Source organism: Hyla sarda, chromosome 1, assembly GCF_029499605.1.
Source record: "Hyla sarda isolate aHylSar1 chromosome 1, aHylSar1.hap1, whole genome shotgun sequence".
Classification (NCBI taxonomy): domain Eukaryota; kingdom Metazoa; phylum Chordata; class Amphibia; order Anura; family Hylidae; genus Hyla; species Hyla sarda.
This window is the reverse complement of record NC_079189.1, coordinates 516,762,145-516,786,899: the sequence shown is the minus strand read 5'-3', so window position 1 is coordinate 516,786,899 and position 24,755 is coordinate 516,762,145. Positions and strand designations below refer to the sequence as shown.

At 42.4% G+C, this 24,755-nt stretch overlaps 1 protein-coding gene across 3 annotated transcripts in view; it reads left to right on the top strand.

Moving 5' to 3' along the window:
- Positions 1-24,755, top strand: part of ADGRV1 (adhesion G protein-coupled receptor V1) — a 588,171-nt gene that overhangs the window by 354,961 nt on the left and 208,455 nt on the right. For all 3 annotated transcript variants that reach the window (XM_056538342.1, XM_056538334.1, XM_056538351.1), the window contains 3 exons: positions 4,873-5,012; positions 9,956-10,116; positions 10,768-10,868. In XM_056538342.1, coding sequence (XP_056394317.1) covers positions 4,873-5,012; positions 9,956-10,116; positions 10,768-10,868 — 402 coding nt within the window. The remainder of the gene's footprint in view (positions 1-4,872; positions 5,013-9,955; positions 10,117-10,767; positions 10,869-24,755) is intronic.

The following is a 24,755-nucleotide window of genomic DNA, read 5'->3' as shown; positions in this document are numbered from 1 at the left end:
GCTCTCAGCGCACTTTTTGATCAAAATGTGTCCCCCCATCCACCACGCGGAGGTGGCCTCATATTGGATGGGACCCTAACATGATAACTCACCTCTGCTGTGCATATAGCCTCTGACTGTGGGACATGTTGGATCAGCCATTGACTAAACCACCTCCAGTCTGAGAGGGGTGGGGTGCACGGCTAAAGAGGGTGCCACACCCCCCAATTTACAAAGTAAAAACAAAAAGGAAAAATAGCCAGCACAACAACCTAATACACAGGTGCCCGCTGCTGTGGCAAATACAAAATGTACAAACAAGAAAGTTGCAACAGCACTCTAGGTCAAAAAATGGAGGCTCTCAGCGCACTTTTTGATCAAAATGTGTCCCCCCATCCACCACGCGGAGGTGGCCTCATATCGGATGGGACCCTAACATGATAACTCACCTCTGCTGTGCATATAGCCTCTGACTGTGTGACATGTTGGATCAGCCATTGACTAAACCACCTCCAGTCTGAGAGGGGTGGGGTGCACGGCTAAAGAGGGTGCCACACCCCCCAATTTACAAAGTAAAAACAAAAAGGAAAAATAGCCAGCACAACAACCTAATACACAGGTGCCCGCTGCTGTGGCAAATACAAAATGTACAAACAAGAAAGTTGCAACAGCACTCTAGGTCAAAATTGTCAATCAGTGTTGCTTCCTGAGTGGAAAGTGTGATTTCACAGAAGTGTGATTGACTTGGAGTTACATTGTGTTGTTTAAGTCTTCCCTTTATTTTTTGAGCAGTGTATTTCATGCCAAAGAAATAGCAGAGAGGCCGAGTGCACACTAAAGAATGTGCTTTCAGCAGCTTCCTACTGATTTCAATGTGATTCTGCTGCTTAGTTCAGATGTTTGAAGTTCCATAGCGGAACTTCTGATGAGGAACTGGCATCTGCTGGAAGAAGGAACATGTCCATTCTTCTGGCAGCTCCTGCTCAGAAAAGTCCATTATCAATGGGCCTTTGAATTTCGGTGCTTATTTTTGTCCCAAATGCAATGCAAAATAAGTGCTGATTCTCGGCGGCGCAGATCCATTAAGTGAATTCCTTTAATAATTTCTTCAGTATGAACATAACCTTAGGGTCCATTCATACTACAGAGTTTCTGGAGATTCTGAGCATACACAGCAGCCTCCCATTGGTGACAATTCGGCAGTCACTAAACAAGCAAGTGAGCATGCATTGTGCCAATTGTGGAATGATGTTGTTCAGCCCGTTATCTTGGCGACTGACTAATAATGTGGCCTCCTCAAAGGGCCTGTGCAAACGGCAGGTGTCACATATGAGCTGCCACTGGTTGACAATGAAGTTACACAGGAGAGTCCCACTATCCGCTTGGATCATCAAGAAATCGGTGATGGCTTTTCTCTGTTCATATAGTCGGTCCAAGTTATGGAGGGCTGAATTTCAACGTGTGGAAACATCGCAAATCAGACTATGTTGGGGGATTCTGTTCTGACACTACAGCTCAAGGAGGGTGTGCTTTACGATGTACGAATGGCTGAAGTTCATGCAAAGTTTCCTTCCCATTGTTAGGATGTCTTGCAGATCGGGGGAACACTTCAGAAACCACTTGACAACCAGATTGATCACGTGTGCCATGCATGGCACAAGGCTCAGGCTTCCTTGTTGGAGTGCAGACAAGATGTTCTTCCCGCTGGCGGTCACCATGATTCCCATTTCCAATTTTCGTGAAGTAAGCCATGATTCGATTTCTTTACGAATGACTTTTAGCAGTTCCTCCCCATTGTGACTCTGTTTGCCAAGGCAAACCATGTGAAGAACAGCATGACACCACCGTGCCCTGCACACATGGTATGCTGGAGGGGCACTGAGACTTGTCCGTGCAGTGGAGGCTGAGGACATGGTGGAGGATGAGGAGGCGGAGTCACACACTGTCACAGGACCAATGCCTGAGAGTGTGGAGGCGGAAGTGGCGTGACCTGTCCAAGTTGCTGTTGTGGCTGTGCAGGAACCACATTTACCCAGTGGGCCGTAAAGGACATGTATTGTCCCTGACCATAGTTACAGCTCCACACGTCGGTGCTGCTGTGCACTTTGGTACACACAGACAGGCTCAAGGACTGACCCACCTTCTGTTCCACAAAATTGTGCAGGGCTGGTACTGCCTTTTTCGCTAAGAAATTATGGCTTGGGACTCTCCACCTCGGCTCGGCACAAGCCATCAGTTCTCTGAAAGTTGCAGAGTCCACCACTTGAAAAGGGAGGGACTGCAGCACCAGCAACTTGGACAGGAACACATTCAGCTTCTGCACCGTTGGATGAGTGGGCACAAACTGTTGTATCTTGGACATGGCTTTGCCGATGGTTTGCTGGCGGAATGACTGACTTGAAGTAGGAGGAGCATCTGGAGCGACAGAAGATGGGTATGACAGACAGCTCCCTTCGACTGAAGTGGTGGAGCCTTTGCTGGCCTAAACAGGGAGTGGTGTTCCACTGGGTGATGCATCAGGCTGGATCACTGCATCAGAGCCATGGTTCTTTTTATGACACTGCATATGTTGATGCAGGGCCGTGGTTCCAACATTGGGATCCTGGCCACGCTTCACCTTCTGCTGACACATCTTGCATGTGGCCAGGTTAATATTCTTCAGATGGTTGATGAAAAATTGCCACATCTCCGAGTAGCTGACTCCCCCCCCCCCCCAACATTCCACTACTGCTGCCGACTCCTGAAACCCCTGTTCCACTACCTCCCAGACTTCGCACTTCTGCCACCATGCTGACTCCCAACCATGCTACCACCTTGCTGGCTCAGCTGCAGCCTAACGGGCAACCTGCAACCATCTTCACCTGATGATAATGAAGCCACTTCTGCACCCAGCTCCCAAGTGTGATCAGCTTCATCATCATCGAGTTGTGTCTGCACGTCACTGATGTCTTCCCCATGCTCCTTAACTTTGTCTGCTTTAGGAGCCAGAAAACTCGCAACACTACCTCTCACGCCACTCTCCTCATCACTACTTGCCCGCCTAGCAGAGGAAGCAGCGGATGTCTCCTCCATTTCTTGGCTGGGCAGTAACTGCTGACTGTCCTCTAGTAGATCGTCCTAGTGGAGCTGAACCCGCATACCATACTTCTGTGGGGGAGGGAACAGCATAGGACAGAGGCAATGGGAGGACAGGGACTGCTCCCGGGCCATGCCAACTGGGGGTGTCAGATGTCACATGTGATGAAGTGGATAACCGTGTCAACCAATAGATGATGGCAGATGGATTGCTGATCGAGACACGACCGCTAGCTTATACCGGGAGCTCAGGCCTCTCACTGCGACTCCTGCTGCCACTCGCCCCTAGTTTGCTGCGATCTCTGCCGGCGCCTGATGAATTTAGGCCTCTGCCACTCCTCTGTGCACATCCTTGCACTTCTCTGCCTGACATACTTAGTGCGTATATGAGGGGAGTACAATACACTCCACTACACTTAAATCAGTATTTGTCTACAACAGCAGCAGGTGTGTACTTTTGGCTGGCCTTTCACAGTAACTAGGTCCTTAGGAATGAAACAGGAGCAAAATGGTACACCATGTAGATGTACGTACGTGGTATGCACTTATGAGGGGTGTACAATACGCTCCACAACGCTTAAATCAGTATTTGTCTACAACACCAGCAGGTGTGTACTTTTGGCTGGCTTTTCACAATAACTTGGCCCTTAGGACTATAACAGGAATAAAATGGTACACCATGTAGATGTTCGTACTTGGTATGCACTTATGAGGGAAGTCCAATACGCTCCACTACGCTTAAAACAGCATTTGTCTACAACATCAGCAGGTGTGTACTTTTGGCTAGCCTTTCACAGTAACTAGGCCCTTAGGACTATAGCAGGAACAAAATGATATACCATGTAGATGTATATACCTGAAATTCGTAACGAATTTGGATTCGTCAGATTCGATTTGCTCACAACATAAAACAGGTTTAGTGCTGTTTTTGAAAATAAAAAAGCTCTTTTTTTTTATTTCTGACAACCCCTTTAATCTACAATAAGGCTTTCAGCTGCAGCTCTGTAGCTAAAACATCAATTTTGACAGAACTTTGTTGTAATCTTTCTCACCATCCCAATTACAAGGGTCTATGAAATGATCTATGAAGTGCTGTCCAATGGGGTCATAACTCTGGGGTGCTGAAGTTCATCAGCATTATATTTAGGATGACTTGGAGTGTTATTACTTAACCTGACTGCAGGAAATGCTGTAAAAGGAATAAACAACTTTTACTCCGTTGTATATTTCTGCTGCTCCAGCACAGATGCTCCGGTTGTCTCCACTGATCATATTTTTTTGTAGCAATGACACGTCAAACATCCATGAGGCCACCAGCCAATTGGTGGACTCAGTGGTCTTGTTCCGTAAATGATAGCTTTACTGCTGCGCCAGTGATTGGGAACAGAGTCACAAAATAAATGTTGCTAGGGACCACCAAAGTATTAATGTTCAAGTGGTGGAGGGTTTACCAGGTGAGTAAGGCTGGTTTGTTTGCTTTGTTTTAAAATCCTGGCCTTTCTCTTTAAGGAATCATAAATAAACCAATCACATCCAGTATTTTTGCTAGATTTATTACCATCCACCGAGTAGTCCCAATGTCAGTTGGCACAGTGATGGATAATGCAACAGTACAGTCTGAGGACCCTACCTAACAAGATCCTATTTTTGGCAACCTAGATTGGCATTACTATGTTTTAGAAGTATCAGATTAAAAGAAAAGGTTTTATAATCATGTACATTATGGGGAATGTAGCTGAATTTTTAGCCAGGACAGCATCCATTAAATTCACATTGTGGTACTTTACCTGACCATTTTTTTTTTTAATCTCCCTGCAGATTTTATCAGTGAGTTTGAATGTTAACACCTCTTACATCCTGGCTGATAACAATGAAGTTGTCTACAGAATTAATACAGCTAGTGGTCGTATTGTTCCTCGCATGTCCCTTTGTCTTCTGTGGAACCAGGCATCAGAAAGGTATTGGTTTATATTAGACTGATTCTGTATTCTCACAACATACATTATTAAATGTTTTTTATGCTTCATAATGTATTTCATATGTGGTGACACAGGGTACATGGAATGCCTGATCACTTCGTGACACCAAAGCACCGTTAGCCTATACACGATGCAAGGTAGAGACAGTTTCTCCTGGGCCAGACACGGGGAGTACAGAAACACACTAACATCGGGTTGCAGATAACTGCCTTTTACTGAGCAGGGTGTAGATGGTATTGCACGCAGACAGTATGGAGCAGAGTGGAGGGGATGCAGTGTAACCCTTTGGGAGCGCAGTTGCCTTGCTGGGACTTATGTCGCTTTTCATCCAATTGATTAATACTGACTTGATATGAGATTGAAGATTCTCCGGGCCAGCTAGTGTTTTCACAAGGTCCAAAGTATTTCTCCACCAGGGCTTGACTTGTGTACAGGGGTACAGGGGATCACTTGCAGAATGGCTGGATAGGATTGAGAAGAGATTTGTTCTTGGGCCTCCTTCAGCATTTCTCCACACACCACTTAACTTCTTTACCACACTTGTGCTCAGCATGAGCTCACACAGGTACTGAAGTCTGAACTCAACAGTAAAAGCCCAAATTTCCTCCAATGTAGCGACGTGATTGAGAGACGCTGGACACACAGACTATAGGGATCTCAAGTTTAATCACCCATGATGCAATGCGTTTCACAGTAAGACTGCTTCATCAGGCATACCCAGGTGAGTACAACCATGCATATATAGGGCCCATGGTTTAACCCTTCAAGCTGCAGGCTTAAAGGGACCATGCACTCCATATATATAACAAGGGATATATAGATAGATATGCATCAATGGTACAATGAAAACAGCATGTTCATAATTTACATAAAATGAAATACAGTTAGAATTGATACAAAAAAGTAAATAAAAAAATAACGAATGAAAAATTAAAAAATAAAATATAATATAAAAAATGACCCCAAGTGGCTATGCATCCAATGTAAATTAGCAAATATTATCGTACACCCAATTACCGTATTTATCGGGGTATACCACGCACCGGCCTATAACACGCACCCTCATTTTACCAAGGATATTTGGGTAAAAAAAGTTTTTTACCCAAATATCCATGGTAAAATGAGGGTGCGTGTGTGCGCGTGTATACCCCGATACATCCCCAAGAAAGGCAGGGGGAGAGAGGCCGTCGCTGCCCGCTTCTCTCCCCCTGCCTTTCCTGGGGTCTAGAGCCCTGCTGCCGGCCCTTCTCTCCCCCTTGCTATCGGCGCCGCTGCCCGTTCTGTCCCCCTGACTATCGGTGCCGGCGCCCCATTGCTGGCGCCGATAGCCAGGGGGAGAGAAGCGGCGCCGACAGCCAGGGGTAGAGAAGGGGCAGCGGTACCCAATGCCGGCGCCGCTGCCCCGTTGCCTCCCCCCATCCCCGGTGGCATAATTACCTGGATGGGGTCCGCGCTGCTGCAGGCCTCCGGCGTGCGTCCCCTGCATCGTTGCTATGCACGGCGCGGCGCACTGACGTCATGCGCCGCGCCGTTTAGCGCATAGCAACGACGAAGGGGACGCACGCCGGAGGCCTGCAGCAGCGCGGACCCGACCCAGGTAATTATGCCACCGGGGATGGGGGGAGGCAACGGGGCAGCGGCACCGGCAATGGGTGCCGCTGCCCCTTCTCTCCCCCTGGCTATCGGCGCCGGTACCGATAGTCAGGGGGACAGAACGGGCAGCGGTGCCGATAGCCAGGGGGTGAGAAGGGCCGGCAGCAGGGCTCTAGACCCCAGGGAAGGCAGGGGGAGAGAAGCGGGCAGCTGCGGCCTCTCTCCCCCTGCCTTTCCTGGGGCGGTATCGGCGTATAACACGCACATAGACTTTAGGCTAAAAATTTTGGCCTAAAAAGTGCGTGTTATACGCCGATAAATACGGTAATCAACGAGCATTCTCAATCGTTTCATTTAACCCCCCATGTAATAAAGTTCCTAAAGAAAAAATCCAAAAGGATTCCCTATTAATAAGCCTCTGAAATCTATTTCTAATATGGGATGGGATGGTCTCAATGATGATGAGTTTTAGTGCCCTAATATCACTATTGTGTTTTTATGAGAGATGACATAATACACTATAAAGCATGAATTTATGATGATTGTTTGATCTGTGTTTGTTCATGCGGGACCGCACGGTTTGAACCATGCAGCCCACATACTGCCAACCACAGATACAGGATAATAAATAAATAGCGTATGAACTGTCACAACTGTTGTATTCTTTTATCATGTATTTTTTGTTTAAATGATTAAAAAAAAAGACTTGGGTAGCAACCCCAATCATGGGACAGCACAAGCATCTAGTATGATTGCACGGATAAGAGCCCACTGGCATGTTCCTGTGGCCCGATGGTATTGGCTCATCAAAGGAAGGGATTCATTTTAACCTACTTGGTGCAACCATATTTCACAAGTTGCTTGATCTGCAAAAGGTTAAATTGGGTTGAGGAGGTGATACGTTTTTTTTTTATCGGGTCATCTTTGAGAATGCTCCAGTGCCTAAAACATTCTGTAATAAAATGATATTTAAATAAAGTTTTAGTGATACTATTGTCTGCGTTCCTGCTCTCATTGGTGGAATTGAGTGATTTAGGTTTGACTAAATTGGCCTGTTGTTTATCTTTTACTCTATTAAAGGTAGATTTAGGGTACCCTTTACTCATAAAACGTTGTTGTAACACTGATGCTTGCTTACTAAAATCACTATCCAGGGTACAATTTTTTTCTTACTCGCAAATACTGACCGTAAGGTACATTACGGATCCATTTAGGATAGTGGGAGCAACTAAATGTAAGTAGACTGTTTACATCTATGGACTTAAAAAAGGTTTCCGTGGCAATATGACCCGTGTGATCTTTTTTTTATGCACAGATCTAGAAACTCAATTCTGTCTACCGAATGGTGCAGAGTAAATTTCAACCCCCAGTTATTCGAGTTGATGTCCTCAACAAAATCCACAGCCTGTTGTGCCATGCCGGACCAAATAAAAAAAGGTTGTCTATGAACCGTCTGAAAGAATAACAAAATGATGGGACTGTGCGATGAAAAGAGACTCAAAACAACCCATAACCAAATTGGCATAACTGGGCGCGAAACGGGTCCCCATCGTACAGCCCCTCCTCAGTCTGCAAATAATACTATCAAATTCAAAAACATTGTGTTCTAATATGAATAGCATGGCTTCAATGAGAAAATTGGACTGAATGAAAGCTAAATTCGAATCTGACTCCAAAATTTCCCGAAACTGCTTGTCACCCGATAGAAGTGGTAATATTAGAATAAAGTGCGCAGATGTCTAAAGTGAAGATATAAAAGTTAGTGGGGTGGTCTAGAAAACAAATATCTCTGATTAATTGAGTTGAATCCTTCAAATAAGAAGGGATTTAAATAATATTGCAAAAACAAACCAATATAGTGTGATAAATTACACGTAAGGGAACCAACCCCAGAAATTATAGGACGTCCCGATGGGTGAGTAATAGATTTGTGTAGTTTGGCAAGATAATAAAAAGTGGGAAATGTATAATTCTTAATGTTCAAAAAATCCAATTCTTTTTTATTTACCAGAGAATGATCAAGCGCTTTTTTCATAAGATTTTTTATATTCAACAAAATATAAGGAAGATGGATCTGTCAGTAGTATCTCATAATAATCCGGATCTGATAAAATCTGGGTATACCTGATGAAGCAGTCTTACTGTGGAACATGTTGCATCATGGGTGATTAAACTTGAGATCCCTTTAGTCTTTGTGTCCAGTACCTCTCAATCTCGTTGCTACATTGGAGGGAATTTTGGCTTTTATGTTTGAGGTTGGACGTGGAGCGGCTGCAGGCACTCAGATTACTACTCTGTTAGTTACACTTGGTGGAGTGTAACTCCATGTGGTACGCACCACTTTTACTATACCAATCCTGGTCTTAAACGTTATCACACTATGGATCGCTGTCTGTGTCTTGTTTTAGTTTGAACTCAACAGTGACTCAGCACTAAACTGGGGCATTTCCTCCCCCATTACACTATATACTACTGAATTTAAGGGTTCCCATTGGGCAGGCAGGGTCACATTGCTTACACTGCTCCTCTGCTCTTAAAGGTACAACACACATAAATAACATATTTTACAGTGCATATAAAACACAAATAAATATGAGATAAAGTGCTTAAACAATAGAAATACAGCAGACAGCCACTTAGTTGGCTGCAGGCATGCCTGAGGAGATCCACAGCCCACAGGACTGCCTTTGGTGTTGGGACACCACACATATACTATATATAAGATAACCTTATAGCATTACAATTATATTAGTCAATCCTTTATATTTGAATATATTTTCAGTGGTGGGACCCCCAGTGGTCATATATTTATCTCCTATCTTGAGAATAGGTAGTAAATCTTTTCATGGGCATACCCCTTTAGGGACAACATGTTTATGCCATTCGTTTGTTTCCATGCATTTTATTAGAATCCTGTTTTGCTGAGACACTGGTATTTCTTACAAGCTGAAGTGAACAAAAATAGTTCTCACCCTGCAGCTATGCAAACTCAATGACCCGCACTATGGGAATGAGTCTTGTCAACAGTGTCTACACGCTCTCGTGTCACTGTCATCAGTCAGTCACCATTTGTGCTATACCAGAAATGTGGCAGGTTCACTAAGTCCAAAGTGCTTAAGGACTATTTGTGTCAGGCCTTGTTCCTGCTAAACGGTATAGCAGATAATTTCTAGGAATTTATCAGTACAGCACACAATTTTGTGCATTGGAATCTGAAGACTTCTGAGTGTTTGCAGCTGCCCACAACTTCCTCCACTATGCTTGAATGTTTTGCTCTCAAGAACAGGTTCTGTTAAAACATTAATACTTCTGTTTGTTTTGTTTTATAGGTGGCTGTCAAATGGTCAGCTCTGTAGAGTAGTGTCAGACACAAGTCAGTATGTGGAATGTGCTTGTACTCACATGTCCTCCTATGCTGTGTATGCTCACACTGACAAACTCTCCTCCTACAATGAAGCCTTCTTCTGTGCTGGCTTTATATGCATTTCTGGTAAGTGGTTGTATAGTTATACTGTAATACACTTAGGTCAGATTAAAATTTGCAAAATATGGGCACAATTTTAAGTTTTTAAGTCTTATTGAAATTGGTTGTCCGACCATTACCACTTTCCCCCTATCCACCAGATAGGGATTAATTGTATGATCACTGGGGGTCTGAATGCTAGGAACCCTATAATCTAGAAAACTGGGTCTTTGGTGTCCTGTCTGAATGGGGCAGCAGTTGTATGTATGCACTGCTGCTCCATTTATTTTCAATGGATGCTGCCGGGGATGCTGGCAGAGTACAGCATTTAGCTCTCATAGACAATGAATGGAGCAGCAGTACACATGCGGAGCTACCACTTTATTCTGATGGGAGGCTTGGGGTTACGGTTGGACAACCCCTTAAACTTCTGTCATTGATACATTTCATCCTCAGAGACAGGCTTTAGTCATGGCCCACTCAGCAAATTACCGGCTCACCCATACAGGAGATTGAGGGGAGCCCCAGCGGTCAGACCCACCAGAATCAAAAATGTATCCTCTATTGTGTGCATAGGGGGATAAGTTTTCATTCCCCAGAATAACCCATTAAGATGAAGTCTAGCCCTGTTACAAATAACATTTTCCAGGTACCAAGATCTTTTCTTCTTTTCCACAGGATTTACCTTGGCCATCCTCTCCCAATTATTCTGCACAAGGTCCTCCATGTTTGCAGCTAAGCTTCTCACTCATATGATGGTGGCTTGTTTAGGAACGCAGGTAAGATACAGCATTACTTATTGTTATGTTATAGCTGAACTTTTTAAATCCACGTGATTAAATCTGTAAGTACATGAAAATTAATTACACCCTAAACACAGGCCAAAAAGTGAGTTATAGTTATGCCAGCAGTCAATATGTAAGTTAATGCCAGTAAACATGGACTACAGTATGTGTCATATGTGTTTTGTCTCTTTTGGTGTCTGACATGCTGGAAAAACTGGATTTATCTGTCAGTTTTATATACAGCTACCACTTTTCCTCTACTTTGTATCATTAATTGATCATCAATAAACTGCAATCTTTGAGCTTGGACTCTAATATTGTGAATGATTTAGGCAGTGGCTGAGGGACAGAGGGACAACAGAGGGTTGTGGTCATTGGAATATATTCAGAAAAAGGTTTTGTTACCAGTGGGGTACGTCAGGGATCTGTACTTAAACTTATTCTGTTTAAATTTCTTTATCAGTGTTATTTTAGAAGGTCTTGATGGTAAGTTGTGTCTTTTTGCTGATGCCACAAAGATTTTAACAGGGTTGATGTTCCTGGACAGATATGCCAAATGGAAAAGAATGTAGATAAACTAGAAGGAATGGTCAGAACTATGGACACTGACATTTTATGTGGATAAGTGCAAGATAATCCACCTGGACAGAATATACAATATTTGATACAGGCCTCACCTCCGTGTCTTATGAAAGGGTAAATGGACAAACAGAAAGAGAATATAAAAATTCTCTAAGTTTATTTAAAACACATACATATATAAGCCAGTCAGAGGCACAGGGCACTTGTGGGTGTAACCCTCACTATTAGAGATGAGCGAACTTACAGTAAATTCGATTCGTCACGAACTTCTCGGCTCGGCAGTTGATGCCTTTTCCTGCATAAATTAGTTCAGCTTTCAGGTGCTCCGGTGGGCTGGAAAAGCTGGATACAGTCCTAGGAGACTCTTTCCTAGGAATGTATCCACCTTTTCCAGCCCACCGGAGCACCTGAAGGCTGAACTAATTTACGCAGGATAAGTCATCAACTGCCGAGCCGAGAAGTTCGTGACGAATCAAATTTACTGTAAGTTCGCTCATCTCTACTCACTATATAATAGCTACACTATAACCTAAAAATTATATCTACTGTACATGAGAAACTGACATTCAATGCGCTCAGTAATATAAAATCTAATAATAACTTGTCAGCCAAATGTTAAAAATGCTGTCAATGATGATTATGCCCCACAAAAGCAGAAAGATCTTGCTGCCTTGCTATGTTAATATTCTCTGTACGATCTGGAAATTAAGGATGTATCAGTTGTGAGTTCTGAAAATGGCAGGGGTGGATCTTATAACACCCTAATTCTCTGAATACTCTGGATATATAAAATAGAACAGTACTACAAATGTTGTCATGTAGCAATCATAAATTTCATAGGGACCATATATATCCGCTTAGTACCATGTACCTCTCACCCTCCGATGTATAATCTGTGGTGAAAGCACAGGCAGTGCTCCGAAATACAGCCTCTGCTAAGTATGACTGCTGACGGGCCCCAGGAGCAAATCCTCTGCGTGAGAGCAGGTATGCTGATATTCACATGTATGTCCAATCTGCGTCTATCTCAAGGAGTATGTAAGTAGAAGCAAAAAGTCCTCCTGTGGTTAGCGTCCTGCCCGGTGGCATCCTCGGAGCAAATAGATCAGTGCTATAGCAATGTCCCAGACCGGAGTAAAGGCATGTGGCTGGGGCTAATTGCATCCAGTCCAGAATAAAAAAAATTGTTATACATGTCCAATGCATTTCACAACCACCATAGGTTCATTTCATAGGAAATGCTGACTGGTTTATATATGTATGTGTATAGAATTTTTATATTCTCTTTCTGTTTGTCCTTGAGCTCTACACAGTGTGTTTGAGTGTACATATTTTTCTCCTTGGGGTAAGGTGTAAGTATGGATTGCTCGGACAAGGTGATTTGTATTTGATTGAGCCTAATCTGCTACTATGTTAGGAAAGGGATTTAGGGGTTATTATTTCAAAATACTTAAAGGTAAGCAGACAATGTCATAGAGCAGCAGGAGATGCTAGTAAACTGTTTGGATGTATAGGAAGAGGCATTAGCAGTAGAGAGGGAAGTGCTCATGGGTGTATAGGAAGAGGTATCAGCAGTAGAGAGGGAAGTGCTCATGGGTGTATAGGGAGAGGTATTAGCAGTAGAAAGGGAAGTTCTCATGGGTGTTGTCAGGCCCAAGGCCTGATTATTCAAATCCTATATGTGTATTATAAATTATAACTGTGTGTGATGAATTATCCAAGACATGGGTGAGAGAGCATTCAGACGGTGTATCCTTTTGTGTATTGCATTTTATTGGGGGTCTGGCTGTTTGTTTGCATCTCCTTTGAAGTCAGAGGCCCTTTGAAGCAGCAGGATTTAAGGGGCACTCTGGTCCCATCATATAATCAACCAGATAAGAGGGCCAGGGGAGGGGGGAATGGAGTCTCCCTCCAAAAAGGCAGATATATAATATTTAACAATGCTAGACTCATTGTGTTCAAGGCTGTGTCAAAAGCTGACAAGAGCTGGACTCTCACTGACAAGGACTGCTATACCATCATGCTGTAAGAACTTCATTTTTGTTTCCTGAACTTGCCTTGCTAAACTCTTTCATATTTTTGTAACTGTATGTCATAAACTGGCAGAGTCACTGGTAGAGAAGGATCTGGGTGTACATGTAGATCACAGACTACAAAATAGCATGCAATGTCAGGCTGCTGCTTCCAAAGCCAGCAGGATATTGTCATGTATCAAAAGAGGCATGGACTCAAGGGACAGGGACATAATACTCCCCCTTTATAAAGCATTGGTACGGCCTCACCTGGAATATGCTGTTCAGTTTTGGTCACCTGTTCATAAAAGGGACACTGCAGAGTTGGAAAGGGTGCAGAGACGCGCGACTAAACTAATATGGGGCATGGAACATCTTAGCTATGAGGAGCGATTAAAGGAGTTACAATTGTTTAGTCTTGAGAAGAGACGTTTAAGGGGGATATGATAAACGTATATAAGTATATTAATGGCCCATACAAAAAATATGGAGAAAAACTGTTCCAGGTTAAACCCCCCCAAAGGACGAGGGGGCACTCCCTCCGTCTGGAGAAGAAAAGGTTTAGTCTAAAGGGGCGGCACGCCTTCTTTACCGTGAGGACTGTGAATTTATGGAACGGTCTACCTCAGGAACTGGTCACAGCAGGAACAATTAACAGCTTTAAAACAGGGTTAGATACATTCCTGGAACAAAATAACATTAAAGCTTATGCAGAATTATAAAACTACATCCCTTTCCCTTATCCCCTTACATCCTTCCCTTCAATCCCCTGGTTGGACTTGATGGACGTATGTCTTTTTTCAACCATACTAACTATGTAACTATGTAACTATGTTTCTGTATTTTTATATAGTCAGCACTGTGATACCTTTATCACATTTATCAGATTAAATGTTTAATTAATCAGCTCTGGTCTTTGATCTCTAAATATATGAGCTCACCTTTCTAAAGGCAACTCTGGTAGAAACACGTTTATCTAAGGGTTAATTTGGTGACTTGCTGGGACTAGTAGTGTATACCCAGAGGTCTGGTGGCCTTAACCCTTGCACCATCACACTCTCTCTAGCGTCTTAGCTGGACCGATAGGGTGTGATCGTGACAGGTGTATAGGAAGAGGTATCAGCAGTAGAGAGGGAAGTGCTCATGGGTGTATAGGGAGAGATATTAGCAGTGGGGAAGTGCTCATGCCGCTGTACAGAACACTGAGACCTCACTTGGAGTATTGTGCGCAGTACTGGAGGCCATATCCATAGAAGGATATAGATACATTGGAGAGAGTTAAGAGAAGAGCTACTAAACTAATGCATGGATTGCAGGATAAAACTTACCAGGAAAGGTTAAAGGAGAATTATCCTGCAGAAAAACCTATAGGGAATAGGAAATAAGTTTTAGATTGTGGGCGTCCGACCGCTGGGACTCCCCTGCAATCTCATGCACGAGACCCCGGCTCTCCCCAGGAACAGGACGTGTCGACCTCCCACGCGAAGTAACACGGTGCGCCCCCTTCATGTAGCTCTATGGGAGAGCCAGAGATACAGCGTTCAGGATACGTTTTTCTACATGATACTTCATCTTGAAAGAACCTTAACATGTATAGCTTGGAAGAAAGACAGGACAGAGGGGATATGATAGAAACTTTTAAATGCATAAAGGGAATAAACACGGTAAAGGAGGAGAGCATATTTAAAAGACGAAAAACGACCACAAGAGGACATAGTTTTATATTAGAGGGGCAAAGGTTTATGCAGTAATATCATGGAGTATTACTTTACTGAGAGAGTAGTAAATGTATGGAATAGCCTTCCTGCAGAAGTGGTAGCTGCAAATACAGTGAAGGAGTTTAAGCATGCAAATAATGGGCATGAGGTTATCCTTCATATAAGAAGAGCCAGGGACTATTCATAGTATTCAGAATATTGGGTAGACTAGATGGGCCGAATGGATCGTATCTGCCCACACATTCTATGTTTCTGTTTGTAATGCATGGCATTATTGCAGCAGATGTGCCATTTACCTCCACATTGTGATGCTCTCATCACTTTTTTTTATCTTCAATAAACTGTAGTTATCAAGTGCATGCTGACTTATAGTAATATTTTTATTCTTTTCCTGCCAAGCTCTATTTTCAACAGTTGCTTCTGGAAGATGATGTTTTTCCGGAATGCTATTTTAGGTTTGGATGCTTCCTATGGATGCACAAAACAAAGTAGCCTATTTTTAATCATAAACTGCCAAGCAAGACAGCACCAAGGAACTTTGGAAAGCAATACAATTTTCCATGTTCCTGTTTATAGGTATAAAACCTTTTAAATTTACATTGTATGCAGATGTGCTAAGAAGATTATCTAAGACCTGAAAAATAAATGGGATATTAACAAAAACATATTAATACTTAAAAGGAATGTGGCATCGGAAAATGACTGCTCGTTTAAATTCAGATTTTTAGGAATTATTTTTCCACATCACTATGTTAAAAAGAATCCTGAAATCTTGCAGTCTTCACATTGACCATTGAGACGGGTAATAAACACTTGCTGTTCGGTACAGAAAACTTTTTAGTAATACCTCTCTCATTAAGCCACAAGCAGATAACATAGAATCCACCATTCACAACAGGTTATGGTCACATCTCACCTCTCCTCTCACGTGCACAATGTTCTCTGCATAGGTTATAGAACATTCCTAGAAAACTCTTCTACAGAAGTTCATTAGTCACCTCCTGACTATGACTTCCTATACTCTATGTGGTTGCTTATAGCATATCTGAATCCTGGCAACATGGCTGCCCCTAAAATCATGTACAGAAAATAGAATTAAAAAAACTACATACAACCAAAACATTTTTTAATTATCTGTTTTGAATTAGAAAAAATAATATAGGTGCTACATTCCCTTTAGTTTATTATCTTCACCCAAAAGATGTGAATTCTATTCCAGCTATAACAAATGAAGGCTTATTTGATGACATGCTATAGATGTAGTATCACTTGAAGGAGTTGGAGTACCCCTTTCAATTTTCAAAGGTGTGCATAAAAATACAGGTACAGAAGGGAAATAGATCAGCTCACAACTTGGAGACTCCAGACACAGACAGATAATATTATGGAAGCACGGATGCAGGGATCTGCCTATCCCTGTCGCATTCAGGCAGAGAACAAAAGGAAAATCCAGCTCCCAAGGTGCAAGTACAACAAAACTTAACGTTTACTTCATCGAATTAAAAATAAAATTCCGTGGTGGAAGTGAGTGGTGACATGTCACTCTAAAATTGAAGTGAAACGCCAACGCGTTTCGAGCATAAGCTCTTAGTCATGGCATGCCATGACTAAGAGCTTATGCTCGAAACGCGTTGGCGTTTCACTTTGATTTTAGAGTGACATGTCACCACTCACTTCCACCACGGAATTTTATGTTTAATTGGATGACGTAAACGTTAAGTTTTGTTGTACTTGCTCCTTGGGAGCTGGATTTTCCTTTTGTTCTCTACATAAAAATACAGTATACAGAAAAAATTCCCTACTTGTTCCCATCATGATTACTGTGATGTGAAAATACTTTGTATCAGAGATCATCCCTTGCATCACTGTGCTTCAGATACATGTACTGTCTGGCCTTTGTAATGATGATCTAAACAAATTAAATGCAAGCGGGACACCGTGAATTGCGCCTCCAGCTTCCATCACGCAATTTTTAGCTCGAGTTACAGGGTATTTTTGAGTTATTAGCAGGACACAGGTGCTGCCTTGGGAGCTTCATTGATGTCCACTTTTTGGCCTTCATGTGTCTGCCAAGTTCTGCACTTCCCATAGTAACTGTCAGCAAATCCTCCCTCTCTTTCACATTACTCCTCTGCATGGCACGCTACGTCTATCTCTGGAATTCCCAGAATGATATGTGAGCTATGGTTTCAAAGTAAAAGCTCTGCAGCCTGTTAGATTCGCATGTCCTTGTGTTTTTTCTTACACATTCGGATAAAACTAATGTTTGTAAAGTCACTTGTCCAAATCATAAAACACAAGAGAAAGCACAGCAATTATAGTCGGGGAATAGTAAAAAGCCAGATATAACAGGTATGTTTTGCTGCAGGCGGGAAACTTTAACAACATATTTGTGTACAGAGTGATCTGTACTGTTCAGGAGAACCTAAAGACTATAAATTACACTTAGATTATGTGCACAGCACGCCATGTAAACATAATCATCATTCAGTACATGCTACTATAACTTTGAGTTAACCCCTTGAGGACTCAACCTAGTTTCTTTATAATGACACAGCATTTTTTCATTTTTTTCATCTCAACATTTTAAAAGCTGATTTATTTTTAATCAGTACAGCTATACAGGAGCATGTTTGCTAGGTTCACATGGCCGTTTGCATCCGACCAATTAAGGGTCTGATTGTTTTTTTTTTTTTTTTTTAGCAGATCGGACCCTGAAACTAGTTGGATGCAAACTGGTACTATCGGGTCATGACAGACACCATTCACTTACATGGGGTCCTTCGTGGCCCGGTAATTTTACAGGATTTTAGCAGGGAAAAAAAAGAGCTTGCACTATTTTTTCTCCGCTAAACTTCCGTCCCTCTTGCCAGATTGCCAACGGAACTCCAAATAGCGGAGGCCGACAGCAATGTAAACTAGTTGTATTTTTTAATAGCACCACTTTGAGGTACATATAATGTATCATTTCTTTTTTTTTTTTATAGTGGTTGAAAAAAATCAGCTATTCTGAGATTATATTGGGGTTTTGTTTTAACATCGTTCACACTGCAGTATACTGATATACATGTAGCTTTACTCTGCAGGACATGATTGCAGTGAGATCAAGTTTATATACCTAGTTAAGAAAAGCAAATAGAAATTTTTTCCATAAAAAACACTTTTTTAATGAAATTATTTGTTTTTTTTTCTGGGGAGTTGGGGGGGGGGGGGTCTTCTTTTTTTTTTTTTAATCTTTATTGAGATTTTTTTTTTTTTAATACCTACTAGTGCACCATGCAATCATTTGAGTTTTTTTTGTTTTTGTTTTTTTACATTGTATTGCAGTATGTTAACCTGTGAAAAAATGACAGATCGCTTGTCCTGCCTATAGTGGGGCCTAATAGGCAGTGTATATACAAACCTGGAGGCTTTTTTAGGTCCTTGGCTGCCACAGAAAAATTTCCACTAGCGACGAATCACAACTTCAGGGTCTAGTCAGTTGTGCAGAGCATACAATATGTTTTTTATGGATTCTGTGTTTTGTCATTTCTACTATCTGTTACAAACACAAGCTGTTCTGCTGCAAGGTTGGTAGAAAATGTACAGTTCTACTGATTGTTGTGTACTTCTTATCATGCAAACAATAAACAGGTGATCTGGTGACATTCTGGTGATATCCTTTTTATACCTAAACTATGCCAGAAATTTCAACTATGTGGCTACTCTCAAACATTGTAAAGAATGTAAATGATGGCTATGCACATGGAAGCAACTCGATTCATGGTGGAATTAATAATATTTTCTGGTAAACAGTGGCTTTCCAGTCACAGTCATACACCATTTATTCCTTATTCACCATTACAGATGTTCATTCTAACCGCAGTTGGATGAAGATTTCAGACAATGATTGTCTGTTATTGTTAAAATGATTGTTCATTAAAGTGTACCTGTCGTCAACAAAAACTTTTGATATAATGTAGATAATAATATTATATGTATATTTGCAATATACATTGGTTAAAAAATTTGTATATTTTTGGGTGAAAAAGTGCTATTCCTGCAGCTCTTGCCTGTGTTTCTCTATGAGGAGTCCAAATACAGGAAGTGAGGGTAGACAAGCAGGGCTCCATGCAGGCTTCTGGCTTGTCAATAATCCTCATGTGTGAGCCCATAGCATGTCATAGAGCCTCAGTGCACAGAGTCCTGCTTGTCCACCCTCACTTCCTGTATTTGGACTCCTGATAGAGACACATATGCAATAGCTGCAGGGACAAAAGTATAAAAAATGTTTTAACCAACTTATATTACAACTATTCATATAATGGTATGATCTACTTTATATAAAACATTTTTGTTGATGACAGGTGCACTTTAAAGTCTGCTGACACCTCTTTCCGTGTCAGGAACTGTCAAGGGCAGGAGAGGTTTGCTATGTGGATTTGCTCCTACTCTGGACAGTTCCTGAAGTGGACAGAGATGTCAGCAGAGAGCACTGTGGTCAGACTGAAAACTTCCTCTGTAGTTTACAGCTGCTGATAAGTACTGGAAGGATTAAGATTTTTTACAGAAGTAATTTACAAATCTGAATAACTTTTTGGCACAGTTGATTTAAAAAAACAAAAAACAAAAAAAAACTGTAATATGAATGTCATGCCTGTGTAAACGTTGTGGGAAACTGAACACTAAGGCCGGGTTCACACTTACAAAGCTTCGGACAGAATAATTCCATCCAGAGCTTCTAAGTGCGGCCAGAGCCGAATGAATTGATACATTGTACATTGCCGTCCCCATAGACGCCAATGTCTGTGGAGAGGATTCCACCTAAAAAATGGAAAGTCCATTGTTTATTGTTTTTCCGGGAGAATTTCAGTGGTGGAATATCTGCTGCTAAAATCCACAGTGTGCACTACGAAGTGGAATCCCATTGCCATTTTAAAGCAGAACTCCACTCAGAAATTCCGGTGCAGCAGAATCCTATTGCTGGCAATAGGATTCAACTGAACAGTGTACACTATGGAATGTCAGTGGTTTTGTTGAAATTCCGCCACCAAAATGCTTCAGAGGAAGTTGAGTTGTTCTTCTGTCTGACCACAGTGCTCTCTGGTGACACCTCTGTCCATTTCAGGAACTGTCCAGAGCAGGAGAGGTTTGGTATGGGGATCTGATCCTACTCTGGACAGTTCCTGATACAGACAGAGGTGTCAGCAGAGAGCACTGTGGTCAGACAGAAAAGAACAAATCAACTTCCTCTGTAGGATACAGCAGCTGATAAGTACTGGAAGGATTAAGATGTTTAATTAAGTAATTTGCAAATCTGTTTAACTTTCTAGCACCAGTTGATTTAAAAAAAAAATTTCAACCGGAGTACCCCTTTAACTACTTCAAAGGACTCATAATAACTGTACCCAATATAAAATATTATGTAAATAGTATATATTTTTTTTAAAAATAGTGATGAATTGATGTATATAATTAATTTAAGGAAGTTTTTCTATCATTTCAGCGATGCTAGATTTATTATTTTTGGTTATCATTAGCTTCTGAGCATAGTGATGTAAAATAAAAACTGGAGAAGAGACAAAACACATGGTGTGGGGGAGAAAAAACTGAAAAAGCAAAAATGAAAAATGTAAAAGAGATTTTCCACAGTGGACAATTTCTACTTGTTAGGCTAAGTTCACACGGTGAAATGTCTGCACAGAAAATTTCCGTGTGGACATTACACTGACAGTAGTGCGCCGACAGAACATGCCGGATGTGCGCTGTCTCTTAGACGGCAATGCATTTCCTTGTGGAATCCGCAAAAACATTGAACAGGTTCAGTGTTTTTGTGGATGCCGGGATCAGAATTTCTCCGAAAATTCTGCCATGTAAACAGATTATCACAATCCTGTTGAAATCAATAGGACACTGCTATTGCAAAATGTCTGTGCAGAAGATTCATGCGATCTTCCGCACGGACATTCTGCTGTGTGAACATAGCCTTAGAAGGGTCCCCTTATTGGGACCCCCGTAATCAGTTGTAATCTTTGGGGAAACCTGACAGAAAAACTTAGTTCACACTACAGAATTTCCGGCTAGCGCCAATTGACCGGGACCCGTCAGTGTCTGACGCACGGATTCCGTCTAAAGAATGAGCAAGCTTTTGGTGGCGGAATTTCACCAACGCCACTGATATTCCATACTGTACACTGTGCGGTTGAATCCTATGGCCAGCAATGGGATTCTGGTGCACCGGCAATGGGATTCTGGTGCATAGTGCACACTGCGGAATCTTAGCAGGAGATATGAACAATGGACTTTTCCATTTTTTAGGTGGAATCCTCTCTATGGGGACGGCAATGTACAATGTACTGATTCAGCAGACACTGGCCGCACTCAGAAGCTCCGGATGGAATTATTCCGTCCGAAGCTTCGCAAGTGTGAACCCGACCTTAGTGTTCAATTTCACACAATGTTAACACAGGCAGAATTAAAGGGGTACTTCGCCCCTGGACATCTTATCCCCTATCCAAAGAATAGGGGATAAGATGTCTGATCGCGGGGGTCCCACCGCTCGGGACCCCCGCGATATCCCTGCTGCACCCGGCATTTCTTTAGAGTACAGCGCTAGAGGCTTGTGACGTCATGGCAACGCCCACTCATTACATCACTGCCACACCCCCTCAAGGCAATTCTAGGGGGGGGCGGCACTAGATGTTTGAGGTGCCGCAGCCGAGATTGCGGGGGTCCCCAATGGTGGGACCCCCGCAATCAGACATCTTATCCCCTATCCCTTGGATAGGGGATAAGATGTCTAGGGGTGGAGTACCCCTTTAAGCATGACATTCATATTACTTGTTTATTTGTGTGTGTAATGCAAGACAGGACAGGTCATCCAGAATAAGATATGTTGTAATTTACAAATAGTATTTACTAATAGGGTTATAAAAGGGGTTTGCTGGACTAGTTAGCCCATATAAAATAGTACATTATAATGATATAGTGTAGTGTTGTCCAAACTGTGGACCTCCAGCTGTTGCAAAACTACAACTCCCAGCCTGCCCGGACAGCCAACGGCTGTCCGGGCATGCTGGGAGTTGTAGTTTCGCAACAGCTGGAGGTCCACACTATGGAGACTTAGGATCTAGTGTTTGGATTGCACTATTCTTCAGTAACATAACAATAACGTTTTTTACATTTCCTTTCACTTCATCTCTGGCACCAGTAGAATAATGCTTTATCTTGTTGACTAAGAGACAGTTGGGTGGTTTGACATCACTGGGTCCCAGAAGGCTCTCTCGTTGTTTTCCACAGCCTGCCATGTATGTATTCATGATGCAAATCTATATTAATAGCATCACAATACCCGACACAGTTTCTCTGAAGCCTGAGAAAACAAGAGCTGGCTGTAGCACGGAGAGGGGAAGTCAAATGTAAACAGTTTTGTGAGAAACTAGTAGAAGAGGAAACACTCCGGCCCTTCAATCCATCAGTTTTATCAGCTATCCACCCCAGTTTATATACTGCTGCCAAGTTCCAATCGGTTCACTGTGCATCTCCTCAGGGGGCTCCTTATTCACTTTATCCATTACGTCAGCGACACCCACTAATGGCTAAGATCATGTTTGTCCAAGTACCCTTTGTAATAGATTGTGCAATGCATTATATGCCTATTGTTTGTCTTGGAGGAAATGTGTATAGAGAGAAATTACTAGCAAAGGTGGAGGCTTTGTTGGTTTACAGCAGCCCACCTGTGTATATGGGTCTATTTCAGTTCAACACAGAAGGTTATCTGTCTGTTTTTACTTAGGGTGTGCATGTAGTCAGCAGCCAATAATAATGGACTGGCTTTCTGTGGTCAGATCATCGGGATTGTATATTTTGGCTCTTTTAGGAAAGTCAAATTTAACCATAGTATGTGTACAGAAGGGAAAAAAAGAACATAGGAGGGACCTAATTTAGTGCCGTCAACCTTGATATATCTATATATATATATATATATATATATATATAAAGCAAAATCATCGGTAGTTGCAGTATCTTGTAATACCTTTTTTATTGGACTAACAAGATTTTGTAGAGACAAGCTTTCGGGATTCCTCCCTTTATCAAGTCATAAGCATTTCTGAGCTCACAAGGTGAAAACACAGGTTCTATCTCACAAAATATGCAGGGGTTAAAACAACATGTGGAGAGAATGGACATTAAGTTGGGCCATAAATTGTATAGCTATAGGATGATAGACTACAGATAAGGATGAGGAGGGGGGGGGGGGGGGGCTGGAGAGCAGAAGTGAGAATGGTGGTTACGCTGGATGGACAATATTACTACAGAGCCATAGACTGAAGATAAGACTTAGACAGGGGGAGGGGGAGCAGTGGTGTAATGGTTTTAGAGCAGGGAGAGGGAAGACAGTTTAGCAAAGGTTATAGGAAATTTTGATAATGGGATAAGAAGCTTAAATCCACATTTAGTCCTCTGTTCTTGGAGTCATAAAGAACTATCATTTTGACTTCAAATGTCTTTCTTTCCTGGGTGTTCTTGAAGTTTCCTTTCACGATCTGGATTTTGAGGTCCTGTAGGGAGTGACCTGCTTGGGTGAAATGGTGTCCAACTGGGGTGCAATAGTCATTTTCTCTATGGTTGTTGATGGACGATCTGTGGAGGTTCATCCAGGAGACAGGACCTGATGTGAGGACAGAGCCTGTCGTTGCTGTGATGATCTCTGGGGTAAGAGTTGCTGCCAGTACAACACTGCCCTAGAGATTGTACCCCAGAATCTGGAGGATTGCTGGTATAGAGGAGCCGTGGCTGAGGCCGCCCTCTGGAACAAGGAATCGTGTTGGAGTTATCTGTGGACTTATCTGTGGACCCCTGTGAACTGAGGAGCGGATGTGAGGACCGGACCTCCCAGGAGACTTGAGGTATCACTAGACCTGGAGCTGTTATCTGTGGACTGTGAACAATACATTGGAGTGTGGAGTGTTGGACCCGGAGCTGAATCCCAGGATCTGCAGTATGTTCCTTCCCTAAGCCCAGTGACTGTGTCCTTCTGTTGCCCATTGTTTGCCCAGACTCCGGATCACCCCTCATCGTGTGGCTTGTGTTTTGTTTTGTGGTCTCTACCAATAAACCTGGTGCTGTTCTCCCATCTCCTCCTCTGTTGATTGTGTGACAATCCTTACGTGTTGAACCCCGTTAGTCCAATAAAAAAGCTATTACGAGATACTGCAACTACCGATGATTTTGCTTTTTGCATCACTGGACTAATACGGCTACTCCTAACTAATCTATCTATCTATCTATCTATCTATCTATATATATATATATATGTATATATATATAAATATATATATATATATATATCTGGAGAGAGAGCGAGAGATTTAAAAAAAACAGGTGACCTACGGTAAGGGATGCTCAACTTTGTGTGTTGTAAAGCACCTTATTTGATCCTAAGGTTTTGGGACAGGTGCTGCAGGCCGCCGATATCAGTTCCACGAGGTAGCGGTGGAGAGACTTGGAGAATAGTTTTGGAAGAAACTCTGCTTGAAAAAAAAACAGGCTGTGACTGCGCTCACCGCTGGATAAACAATTCACGTATT